This window comes from Corythoichthys intestinalis, chromosome 8 (assembly GCF_030265065.1).
Source record: "Corythoichthys intestinalis isolate RoL2023-P3 chromosome 8, ASM3026506v1, whole genome shotgun sequence".
NCBI classification, from domain to species: Eukaryota; Metazoa; Chordata; class Actinopteri; order Syngnathiformes; family Syngnathidae; genus Corythoichthys; species Corythoichthys intestinalis.
This window is the reverse complement of record NC_080402.1, coordinates 9749519-9762890: the sequence shown is the minus strand read 5'-3', so window position 1 is coordinate 9762890 and position 13372 is coordinate 9749519. Positions and strand designations below refer to the sequence as shown.

The 13372-nt window shown below is 38.0% G+C and overlaps 1 protein-coding gene across 1 annotated transcript in view; it reads left to right on the top strand.

Annotated features, from left to right (window-relative positions):
• The window catches only part of pdgfba (platelet-derived growth factor beta polypeptide a), a 40737-nt gene extending 28589 nt beyond the window's left edge, over positions 1–12148 (top strand). The window contains exons 3-7 of the mRNA XM_057843396.1: positions 4584–4646; positions 4730–4926; positions 7767–8610; positions 10829–10963; positions 11556–12148. Coding sequence (XP_057699379.1) covers positions 4584–4646; positions 4730–4926; positions 7767–8610; positions 10829–10950 — 1226 coding nt within the window. The 3' untranslated portion in view covers positions 10951–10963; positions 11556–12148. The remainder of the gene's footprint in view (positions 1–4583; positions 4647–4729; positions 4927–7766; positions 8611–10828; positions 10964–11555) is intronic.
• Positions 12149–13372: the final 1224 nt, after the last annotated feature.

Here is a 13372-nt window from a genome sequence, read left to right as displayed (position 1 = left end):
CAAAATAAAAAATTAAATTAAAAAAACCCAGATTGAAAAATTGATGTTGCAACTGAATTTTAACAAAAACATCAGTTACAAAAAGTAAAAGCTGCAAAACAAAAGAAAAATGCAGTGGCTAAAAATTGAACTGCCAAAAAAATCCCCCCAAAAAATCAATCACCAAAAAACAAAAACAAAAATCATTCGCCTAAAATTCAGTTGGAAAAAAAAAATTGAAATTGAAAAATTGACGTTGCAACTAATTTCTAACAATGAATTTGTACAGCATCAAAATTCGACCTAAACAATTCAGTTTCAAAGAGTAAAAGCTGTAAAATACTAAGCAGAAAAAATAAGGTGGCTAAAAATTCAACTTGCAAAAAATCCTGAGGTAAAAAAAAAAAAAATAGACCATGACAACAAAAAAATCATTTGCTTAAAATTCAGTGGGAAAAAAATAAGTGGCAAAAAATACTCAGCAGAAAAAAATCCAGTGGCTAAAAATTCAGCTGCCAAAAAATTCTGAGGTTAAAAAAAAAATCAATGACCAAAATCAATGACCAAAACAATAATCATTGGCCTAATATTGAATCAGAAAAAAACAAGTGACAAAAAAAAATGAATAGAAAAAATGCAGCCCAAAAATTCTGAGGTAAAAAAATCAGTGACAAAAAAAAAAAAAAAAAAATCATTTTGCCTAAAATTCAGCTGGGAAAAAAAAATCAGTGATGAAAAAAAAAAATGAAATCGAAAAATTGACTGAATTCCTGAGATTTTTTTTTTTTTTGTGGCTGAATTTTTTTAAGTATTGATTTTTTTGCAGTTATCTTTTTGTTAATGAATTGTTTCGCGACTGAATTTTTGGCAACTGAACTTTTGCGATTGAATTTTTTAATTTTTTTGCAACTAAATTTCCACTACTGAATTGTTTTGCACTTTAATATTTTTTGCTACGGAACTTCTGCGACTGAATTTTCGCAAATGCATTTTTGCAAAAGGAATTTTGTTGCAGATGTTCCAATTTCAGTCTCAGAAATCCACATCCAAACCGCCATGGCACAGATTTACTTCCAAAAAGTGACTCTACAGACAAAGTAGTTTTTCGTGCCGCGTGAAGAGCCGTCGAACTCGTGCATGCGTGCGAAGACGCCGAAAAGCACCGACTTTAACGCAATTAAGCAAATGAAATGAAAAGGAGAAAGAAATCAGTCATGCAAAACTTAGATAATGGGACAGAAGATGAAAACAACTTGCCAGATTAATTGGGAGCCGCTCTTTTCAGCGCATCAGGTTGTTCATTAAAAACAATACCGCCCCTTCAAAAAATCCTGAGATAACCTCGCTTTTACGCATGGTGAGGGTTATAATTAAAGCCGGGGGGTAAAAAAAATGAAATAGTGGCACATATGTGCTATATTTAACATCTCATATTTCCCCTTTAACAGTTTCTTGACAGCTCCCAGACGAATGTGGCAGAAAATAGCCTAATTGTTCAAATGGGAGGAGAAAAAATGTCTTCCTTTGTGCAGTGAACAAAGACTACTAAAAACATGCTAGTAAAAGTTGGGAAGGCCACTTTTTTTGAAGCCCTAAAATCAACTTTTTCTAATCAAATGATAATTTCTGATTTATTAATTCCTTCACTGCCATTGACGTTGATAGATGTCCAATTAATATTAACTGGGAGAGGCTGGCAGCCCCCATAGTTCAAATGGATTGGATGTCTGTCAACATCAATGGCAGCAAATTAATAAAAGAATGAATGATTAAATTTGTCAAGTTATTATTTCAGTGTTTAGCTTTTCATTTCAAGATATTTCAATTGGGGCTGTCAAACGATTAAAATTTTTAATCGAGTTAATTCCAGCTTAAATATGAATTAATCGTAAATAATCGCAATTCAAACCATCTATAAAACATGCCATATTTTTCATTAAATTATTGTTGGAATGGAAAGATAAGACACAAGATGGATATATATATTCAACATACGGTACATAAGTACTGTATTTGTTTATTATAACAATAAATCAACAAGATGGCAATAACATTATTAACATTCTGTTAAAGCGATCCATGGATAGAAAGACTTGTAGTTCTTAAAAGATAAATGTTAGTACAAGTTATAGAAATTTCATATTAAAACCCCTCTTAATGTTTTCGTTTGAATAAAATTTGTAAAATTTTCAGTCAAAAAATAAACTAGTAGCCCATCATTGTTGATGTCAATAATTACACAATGCTCATGGGTGCTGAAGCACATAAAATCAGTCGCACCCAAGCGCCAGCAGAGGGCGACAAAACTCCAAAAAACACAAGTAACAAGTGGACATTGCACTATACTGTCATTTTAATCTGCTTGAGCAGGGCATGTCCGTTAATTGCGTCAAATATTTTAACCTGATTAATTAAAAAAACTAATTACTGCCGGTTAACGCGATAATTTTGACAGCCCTAATGTCAATATTTCATTTTTATTCTTTAAAATTTATTTATTTATACAGTGGTATGAAAAAGTATCTGGACCTTTTGGAATTTATCACATTTTAGCATAAAATCACCATCGAATGTGATCTTATCTTTGTCAAAATCAAACAGATGGGAAAACCAGTGTCTCCTTTAACTAAAACCACTCAAACATGTATAGCTCTTCATATTTTAATGAGTAAAGTATGCAAACAATGACAGAAGGTGAAAAAATAACTAAGTGAACCCTCTGCTTAAGGAGACTTAAAGAGCAATTGAAACCAATTTTTACCAATCAAATTCAAGTCAGGTGTGTGCCCAATCACTGATGAGTGGTTTAAAGCTGCTCTACCCACTATAAAACACACAGCTGGTAAGAATTGTCTTGATAAAAAGCACTGTCTGATGTGCATTAAAAAAAAAGCTGTCTTAAGACCTTTGATCAAGGATTGTTGATTTGTATGAAACTGGGAAAGGATACAAACCATCTCTAAAAGTGTGGATGTTCATCAATTGACAGTCAGAGAAGTTGTTCACAAATGGAGATAGCTTGGCACTGTTGCTTCTCTCCCAAGGAGTGGCCGTCCACCAAAGATGACGCCAAGAGTTCAGCGCAGAATACTCAGAGAGGTAAAAAAGAACCATAGAGTGTCTGCTAAAGACTTACAGAAATCAATGGCATGGTCCAATATCTCTGAGGACACATCAACTATATGTAAAACTATGACTAAGAATGGTGTTCATGGGAGGACTCCGCGGAGGAAGACACTGCTGTCAAAAAAAAAAAAAAAAATGCTCATTTAATGTTCGCAAAAAGACACTTGGGCACTCCACAGAAGTTTTGGCAAAAATATTTTGTGGACTGATGAAACCAATGTTGAATTGTTTGGGAGTAACACACAAGGTCATGTGTGGAGGAAAAATGGAACAGCTCACCAACACCTCATCCCCACCGTGAAGCATAGTGAAGGAAGCATCATGATTTAGGGCTGTTTTGCTACCTCAGGGCGTGGACAACTTCCAATCATTAATGGAAGACGGAATTCAAAAGATTATCAGGATGTTTTGCAGGAAAACCCGAGGCCGTCTGTCAGACAGTTGAAGCAAAAAAAGAGGATGGATGCTACAACAAGACAATGATCCAAAACACAGAAGTAAATCAACTTCAGAATGGTTCTAGAAGAACAAAATACATGTTCTAGAGTGGTCCAGACTTGAACCCCATTGAGATGCTGTGGCATGACTTAAAGACAGTGATTCATGCCAGACAGCCGAAGAATCTGACTGAACTACAGCAGATTTGTAGAGAGGAATGGGCCAAGATTAGTCCTGATCGATGTGTCCAACTGATCTGCAGCTATAGTAAGCGTCTGGTTGAAGTGGGCCACAAAATATTAAATTTGACTGTTAACTTACTTATTTTTCCCTCTTCTGTCATTGTTTGCATACTATCCTCATTAAAATATGAAAACATATTAATGTTTGGGTGGTTATAGTTAAAGTAGACACTGTTTTTTCATCTGTGTGATTTTGACAAAGATCAGATCACCTATGATGGTGATTTTATGCAGAAATATGAGGAATTTCAAAAGGTTCAGATACTTTTTCATACCACTGTAGTTTTTTTTTTACCTGTTTTATTTGGATTTTTAAAAAATCTATTTCCATTTGGATTTATTTATTTAAGTTTGTATTTATTCCTTCAGATTTGTATGTTTTATTTTTGTTTTTATTTATATATTTACATTTTGCTTCATTTATTTGAATTGCTTTCTTATATCATTTATTTGTTATTTCACTTAGTCTTTATTTCTGTTTTTAATTTGTATATAATTTTTCACTCATTGATTTGAACATTTATCTATTTCAATTTTATTTATTTATTTCAATTTTTATATGTTTACTTGAATTTGTATTTAATTATTCAGATTGTACAGTATCTGCATTAAGTCTGATTTTATTCATTTATTTACATTCATTTTAATACTTGAGTTGAATTTGTATTTATTCTGCAATTTATTTATTTACATTTTAATAGATTTATTTACATTTTTTTATGCGCTAATGACTGGATGTCTATTGCCATCAGTTGTCCGTCATTAATCAAGTAAAAATTATTTCCCTCTCTATTACAGAAAAAGAAGACGATCCCAGCATTCTCACAAACCAAACCCACGGACGCCATACCAGAAGCATCGGTAGGTTCCTCTTGTCTCATTCTCCCACATTTAACTCTACTTCCTCACCTTGACAAAATGTCTCATCTGCTCCACAACCTTAGTAGAGGCAGAAATCGCCCAGCAGGCAGTGTGTACAGTTCGGACCGAAGTGATGGAGGTGACCCGTTCCATGCTGGACCGTCGCAACGCCAACTTCATGCTGTGGCCGCCCTGTGTGGAGGTGCAGCGATGTTCGGGTTGCTGTAACAGCAAACTGCTGCAGTGCGTCCCCACCGTCACCTCCAGCAGATACCTGCAGGTAAACACTCAATCACCAACCATTGTTCTGCTTAATACGTCACTAGAATTAACCTGAGAGAAGAAAAAGAACACCGTAGTGCCCAAGGACGTAGGTTTGGTCTCAAAATTGGTAGGGACGCTATAACAGCATAACCTGCATGTACACTTTATGTTGGGGACGGGACATTAATAAGACCAAACAGATTAGGTACATTTCTCAAAAAATGGCTGGTTCCTAAATAAAAATGAAAAAAGTTCAAATTATTTTCATAGGGAGAAAGTCATTTTTCAAAATGCTTGCTTCATATAAAGGACATTTAGAGTGGTTGTGCTTTTTAAGGTTTTTTTTTGGGGGGGGGGGTTAAAATGCGCATAGGTTTTGCACAGTACTGTATATATACTGTATATACATACTGTATATATATATTATGTATATATACACTATATATATATATATATATATATATATATATATAGTATGTATATATAGTATGTATATATATATATATATATATATATATATATATATATATATATATATATATATATATATATATATATATATATATATATATATATATATATAGGACACCTGCCTAAAACTTTTGCACAGCACTGTATTTTTTTAATTATGTGCAAAATAAATACTTTTTAATTAATGAATAAATGCACAAAATGTACAGTTGAATCAAAGTTGACAGTAGAAAATATTACAGCTGGGAATCTTTAGGCACCTAACGATTCGATTACGATTCAGAGGCTCTGATTCGATTATAAAACGATAAGTGATGCACCCCCCTCCTTTTTTTTTTCTTAAATGTTTTGTACATTAGTTCAAAAATTCTTCAAAAATCCTCTCAGGCTAAACCAAACTACTATTTCAGTATCAAGTTAACATATAACAATAAACAAATATACAAAAATAACAGTAAATAAAATACTCCAGTCCCCGTTCAGTATCAGCAGCTTTAAACTACATTCAATTCATTTAATGTTGTGAATCAACTGTTACAGTTGTTAAAATTGCTCGTTATTCCATAATTTCCCTTCTGTCTACTTTTGTCAAAGTTGTAAAACTATTTCATCATTTAAAGATAGATTCAAGACAAGATTCTGCCGATTTAGGAGTATTTTAGATAAAAAGTTAATTAGGTTAGCTACAACAGAGCCTTCTAGAGAAGTTACGGCTTTAGTACTGCTTTAAGATGGCGGCTGTTTACTAACGCCGGAAAGTCTGTCATTTCGCATCTCTGTTCAATAATACATGTTCTAACACCGCCGTCGTCCATCATTTTGCATCTAGTTCTACATACAGTATACTGTATATGATATCTACTGTAGCCGTATGTTTGTAGCAACTAGCAACTGGGCATTGTTTGTAGCGGCTGTTGGCCGCAGTCAGGTATGATTGTTTTTTTATAAGCGGCATGAGTTGAATATGATATTTGCTCTCGGTCAGTTCCTCATTGCGCCCCAAAGACTGCGCTGACTGTGTTTTACTTCCGTTTTACCCGGTATAATTCAATAATCGGAATTTGGATGTTTGTGAATCGTTCTCGAATGTTCCACGGCCGAATCGCGAATAATCTAAGAATCGGAAATTTCGCACGCCTCTAGAAAACATACAGTAAGACACCTCTCTAAGCAGCTTTCTACTCGAGTTTGGAAGCTGATTCCATAAAACAGGGGCTTGGTGGCTAAAGGCTCTAGCTCCAAAAGTACTTTTTAGAAACCCTGTGGAGGGAGTTGAAAGTCCGTGTTGCCCAACGACAGCCCCAAAACATCACTGCTCTAGAGGAGATCTGCATGGAGGAATGGGCCAAAATACCAACAACAGTGTGTGAAAAGCTTGTGAAGAGTTACAGAAAACGTTTGGCCTCCGTTATTGCCAACAAAGGGTTCATAACAAAGTATTGAGATGAACTTTGTGTACTGACCAAATACTTATTTTCTACCATGATTTGCAAATAAATTCTTTAAAAATCAAACAATGTGATTTTCTGGTTTTATTTTTCCACATTCTGTCTCTCATGGTTGAGGTTTACCCATGTTGACAATTACAGGCCTTGCTAATATTTTCAAGTGGGGGAACTTGCACAATTAGTGGTTGACTTAATAGTTATTTACCCCACTGTAATGAAATTAATTCACTTAATAATGGTAGGGTCAATTCTATCCTAACAACACATTGGAAGACAATCTAAGTTACTTTCATAGCTGAACTCATTGTATCATGCAAATAACGTTGCTTAAAAGTTGGTGGGGACAATTTGAGCATCCTGAAAAGTTGGAAAGTTTTGTGTCCCTACCATCCCTATGCAAACCAACACCCTTGGTAGTGCCTGTAAAAGAGTACATAAGAGTCTGTGTTTGTCTCGTTTTTGTGCCTTGAACTTCTTTCGACCGGGAAACATTTTGGTGAAAAACGTTGGATCAGTTTAAAGGCAAACAGGTGAAATCAACTTTCTGGCGGCCCTCTTTTTTACACTCTCATTTTTGCTCTGATTATGCAAACAAGATAGGGCATGCGAACAGGTACTACGGGAATATTTTATAACCTCCGGGCGGGAAGTTTTTCTGATGCGAAGTTCCATACCACCACATACGTTTTCAACGATTAGTCCAGTAGTGTGTGACACAACAACAAAGGGGTCCCCGTCTGCCAGCAGGGACGAACGAATCGTGTCTGAGCGCACGGTGTCAATTTCAAAACATGTTGAATAACGGCACCTGAAGAATCGGTTCTGGCAGGAAGCCACCGCATTTCCCGAACGTTTTATTAGCTTGTCTGGAAACGTCTTCATGCCGATGTGAGGTGACTTGCACAACACATTCTCACGAGTGTGCTTTTGTTTGCAGGTGATAAAGATCCAGTACATCAACAGGAAGGCCCACTACGACAAAGCCATCATCTCGGTGGAGGATCACCTGGCGTGCAGGTGCCAGCCTTCTTCGCCCAACCCACCGCCGCTTACCTCGCCATCCCAGCCTCTGGCACCTCTTCCGCGGGCAGCCCACCCTGCCCCGCTTAAGCCCCACGGCTCCAAGGCCGACCTCCACCGCCTCGATGACCTGAAGCACAACCAGCGACTCTACAACAGCGAGGAGCAGGAAGCGGCTCCGAGGCAATGGCCGCAGGGAGGATACACTCAACTGGTGCACTGGACGCAGCCCAGAACACACCTGTCGGTCAACAGCTGGCGCTCGGACGGAGAAGCCAGAATTCCACCGCAGGTCGGCCAGGGAAGTGGGAACGAGGGCAGTCGAGAGGATGACGGCGGAGTTCATCGTCAGCGGTCGCCGTTCCAGAGAGACGACGTCGAAGATTCCAAGGATCAGAATCTTCGGACGCAATATCGACTCAACGCCCCTCAGTCAGACAGCGCCTCCATTCCCAGCCCGACCCAGTCCCCCCGTTCAGAAGAACCCCCTGCCCCAGTTTTGCACATTTCCATCATCCACAAAGACTCGGTGAATGGTCGACCAAACGTGGAGGCGACGCAGACACACCCGAGGACACAAGCGGACCGTCAAACCGGGAAGAACATTGAGTCGGCCAATCAGGGCGAGGCTATAGACTTGACGCTGGCCAATGGAGGAGGTCAGCTCACGGAAGAGGAGAGGAGGCAGAAAGTTCTGGAGGTGGTTCAGAGCGAGCTTGACCAGCCTACTCATCTTCATCCTCAGCAAAGACCAAAAGCAGGTAAAGACAATATCCAAGTTTTTCGCTGGCTTATGGCTTCATCATCCATGACCTGCGACTGAGATCAAGCTTTCCGACACTGGACAGCACATGTCTCTTGAATTCCTCGATAGTCATGAAATTTCATTGCATGAAAGGCACTCTGTTCCAGATGCAGCAAAGCAGAAACTAACAGAGCATATTGCAAAAATAGGGACAGTGTGTCTGTCAATGTAGGTTTAGCAAAAGTATACTAACTAGTGTGGAACAATCAAAATCGGTCTTGCTTCTAAACCAGGGGGGCCCAAGTCCGGTCCTCGAGAGCCCCCATCCGGCTTGTTTTCCATGTCTCCCTCCTTTACGACACCTGAATCAAATGATCAGCTCATCAGCAAGCGCTGCAGGAGCCTGAGAATGAGCCGGATTATTTAATTCAGGTGTGTTGGAGGAGGGCAACATGGAAAACAAGCTGGATAGGGTCGCCCGAGGACCGAACTTGGGCACCCCTGATCAAGACCAAATATGAAAGATCTTGGTCTGGTTTCAGACTCGACCCCTAAGAGACTTAGTCTTGGTTTTGTTTAAATATTGGTCTTGACTCCCAAAAGTCTTGATCTTGACTTGGTCTTAGAGTTTCAGAGAGTTTTTGTTTCAGGCATGTCTAATTTGCCTAATAGACTTAGTCTTGGTTTTGTTTAAATATTGGTCTTTACGCCCAAAAGTCTTGATCTTGACTTGGTCTTAGAGTTTCAGAGAGTTGTCGTTTCAGGCATGTCGTCTTGGTTTTGTTTAAATCTTGGTCTTGACTCCCAAAAGTCTTGACCTTGACTTAGTCTTAGAGTTTCAGAGAGTTTTTGTTTCAGGCATGTCTAATATGCCTTGGAGACTTAGTCTTGGTTTTGTTTAAATCTTGGTCTTGACTCCCAAAAGTCTTGATCTGGATTTGGTCTTACAGTTTCAGAGAGTTCTGGTTTCAGGCAAGTCTACTTTGCCTAAGAGACTTAGTCTTGGCTTTGTTTAAATCTTGGTCTTGACTCCCAAAAGTCTTGATCTTGACTTGGTCTTAGAGTTTCAGAGAGTTTTCATTTCAGGCATGTCTAATTTGCCTAAGAGACTTAGTCCTGGTTTTGTTTAAAGCTTGGTCTTGCCTCCTAAAAGTTTTGATCGTGACTTGGTCTTAGACTTTTAGAGAGTTCTGGTTTCAGGCAAGTCTAGTTCCTAATGGAATCTAACAAATCTTCATGTTACAAAGTAGAGACAGTGTAGTTCTGGGTGACCACTGTTGGTTTCCCAAAGTATACTAACTGTACAATCAAGACCGGGCTTAGTTCAAAACCTCATCTTGATCTTGTCTCAGACTTGATTACTAAAAGATTTTGTCTTTGTCTCGGTTTTGATGCCAGTCTTTGTAATATTTCAATCAAGGCCTTGGTCTTGACTCTCAAAAGTCTTGTTCTTGGCTTGGCCTCAGAGAATTCTGGTCCGATGTTAATTAATTGCCACTGCTCCAAGTTAAAATGGATTTCACCTCGCTCACCTTCAATGGCAGAGAATGAGTAAAAGCCTGGCAGCAAGAACGTACTGTTTATCAGTTGTTAGGTGTCGTCTTGGAGTCACGATGCCAAAATAAGAACAGAATGATGAAGAGTACAGTACTGTTTGAATACCAATTTTAATTGAACCAGGAAATGCATTGCCTCGATCATGAATTTTACTGTTTGGGTCCTTGTTGGAGAACAACATGTTGTGCTGGGAACAAAAATTGAGCCTGGCGGGTCAGTATTGACATCATGCATTGTGGGTAACAAGGAACAGGAAGCATCACAACGACGTGTCCTGCTATTCTTCCACCACCCCTGAGAACTCAAAGCCTTTCTCAGTACTTTTTTTAAAGGAAGCTTGAAGGTCATCAGGCAACCTCGGGACTTGTAAAGTTTCTGTGAGAGTTCCACAGTCACCGTATTTGTCCTTGATGGGAAGCTTTTACACAAATGCTGTGATGAAAACGTTGCGGCTACAAAAATGCATCCGGTCCCTTGCTAGTACATTCGTGTATCACTTTGTATCTTTGTATTGTGGCTAAGGCAGTAAAAGAGCACATGTTCTGCAGTGAGATCCAAACCAAAACAGGACCTTTGAATGGGAGTTAGGTTCAGGAATAAGATTTTCATGGTTGTATATTATGACACTCTCAAGTTCCACTTGTCTGAAATGTATGGATCTGCTTTGTCGTCCACAGCGCTAGTGACGGTGGCCCCGCCTTCCAGCCGTCAGACCCCTTTAAGGCCCGTGTCTCCCCGTCGTAGGCGGAAACATCGCAAACGCATCAGCAAGACAGCAATGAGGGCCATGATCATGTAGAGTTGAGGTGCAGGTGAGTTGTGTTTTTATTCTCAATACTGGCCATGGTCTCGATTTCCAAAAGTCTTGCACTTAATCTTGGACTGGGCGGCGAGGCCAAATCAGAATTATCTATCAAAACTAGATTTAAAGATACAGTGTATCACAAAAGTGAGCACCCCTTGCATTTCTGCAGATATTTAAGTATATCTTTTCATGGGACAACACTGACAAAATGACACTTCGACACAATGAAAAGTAGTCAGTGCGCTGTAATTCTGCTCTCGCATGCTCTCACCTCCAGATAGGGTTTTGTTGTTTAAAAAACGTTGTTGTTTTTTTTTTTTTAAATGCCCTCCTGTCCAAAATTTTTCTTCCCCCAGAAAATTGAGATTTTAAGCTTTCCAATGATGTATCACACATGCATATTGAACAATTTTGAAGTTTGGCGAAATTGGGGCTCTCAGAACTTCAAGTCACCTGAGTGTTTTCCGCCATATACTTAAATATCTGCAGGGGTGTACTCACTTTTGTGATACACTGTATGTCTTGTGGTAGTTAGCATAAAGTTTACACATATTCTAAATTGAGGAGTTTCTAACCAACATTTCTCTTCTCATTCAAAGGGATTTTTGAAGCAAAACCAAAGGCCGCGAGGCCCAGAAAACAAGCTCCAAAGGGTGCATGGACACACTGGACCTTACTAGTGAGGGACCCGATACACACTGGATAAAGACTGGACACGCACTAGACGCGGGTGGACCGAAATATATATATAAATGAAAAGTGCAATCTTACGAACTCCTTGATTCACAGGAACTGTGTCACACTAAACACTGGATGGACTTGGGGCCACATTGAGGAGCACCCACCTAACGCGCTCACGTTGTACAACTTCTGCCTAACATGGACAAAAATACATAAAAGTAGTCTTAAAGACGAAGCTTGTTGGCGAAACGCTGTCAGACAGTTGATAGAACGACAATGTCAAATATGTAGAAAGGCTTTGATTTCTTAACTTATTTCAAAACAAAAAGGAGGATAATCAAATCCTTCAGTTCTCAAGTGTAATTATTATGATGAGTGAGATTATTATTGTTAATATTATTGCCATTTCAGGTGAAAGGAACTGTCGGTTGTACACACTGTAACTGTAATGAATGTTATTTTTCATAGAAAATAAAAAAGTACAACGGATATGTGTGCTATTCTGTGCGTGTTAAAATGGATTGGGTGTCTATCCCTGTCAATGACAGGTAATAAGGTAAGTAGAAGCACGGTATTTATTTATAATACAATTACAGTTAACTAAACACAATTTTAGAAGAATGTAGAAAAATAATATTTTTCTGGTTTTATAAACTTCTTTAGTGCTCATGTAGCTAAGAAGAAAATAGTCAGGATATATCACATATTTTCTTGATCCAAACATGTTTCCATAGCTTAAGCAAAGACAAAAATAATTCAAGATAAATATATAATAATTAAAAAAAAAAAAAAACTATACATTAAAGGTTGATTTCTAAGACAGAGCCAGTTGATCACTAGTCCTTCCTTTCTTGCAATTGGATGTCTCTTGATTGACATATAGGGAAACCAATAAGCTTTAGTGGAGGAACCAATGTTAAAGCCTCTTTAACCTATCACCCAACTTCCAGTACGTCTGCCTTTTGTTTGATATTCATAACAGTGCGTCAGAGCTAATTTTTGCAGGACTCCCTACACGTGCAGTCTACTTTGTCAGTCACTGCAAAATATTGCGCACCTTGCAAGGGTAAAAACACGAGAGTGGTGAAAAATTAAGTTCAGGAAACATCCCACTACCAGAATTCCTTTTTTCAATCACAACGTCATAAGATCAGACCGGATCATAACACTATGACACTGACTACAAGGGATGTAAATCCTCAATTTTGTAACAGTATGATATTGATGCTTTGAACAAAAATATACCGTAATTTCCCGGATATAACGTGCACTTTTTTCCCCCCAAATCAACTTGTAAAATCATGGTGCGCATTATACACGGGTACAGGGATGGAGACAGAAATATATACTATATATATATATATATACAGTGGGGAGAACAAGTATTTGATACACTGCCAATGGGAAAACCCATTGGCAGTGTATCAAATACTTGTTCTCCCCACTGTATATATTAGGGCTGTCAAACGATTAAAAATTTTAATCTAGTTAATTACAGCTTAAAAATTAATTAATCGTAATTAATCGCAATTAATCGCAATTCAAACCATCTATAAAATCTGCAATATTTTTCTGTAAATTATTGTTGGAATGAAAAGATAAGACACAAGAGGGATATATACATTCAACATACGGTACATAAGGACTGCATTTGTTTATTATAACAATAAATCAAAAAGATGGCATTATCATTATTAACATTCTGTTAAAGCAATCCATGGATAGAGGGACTTGT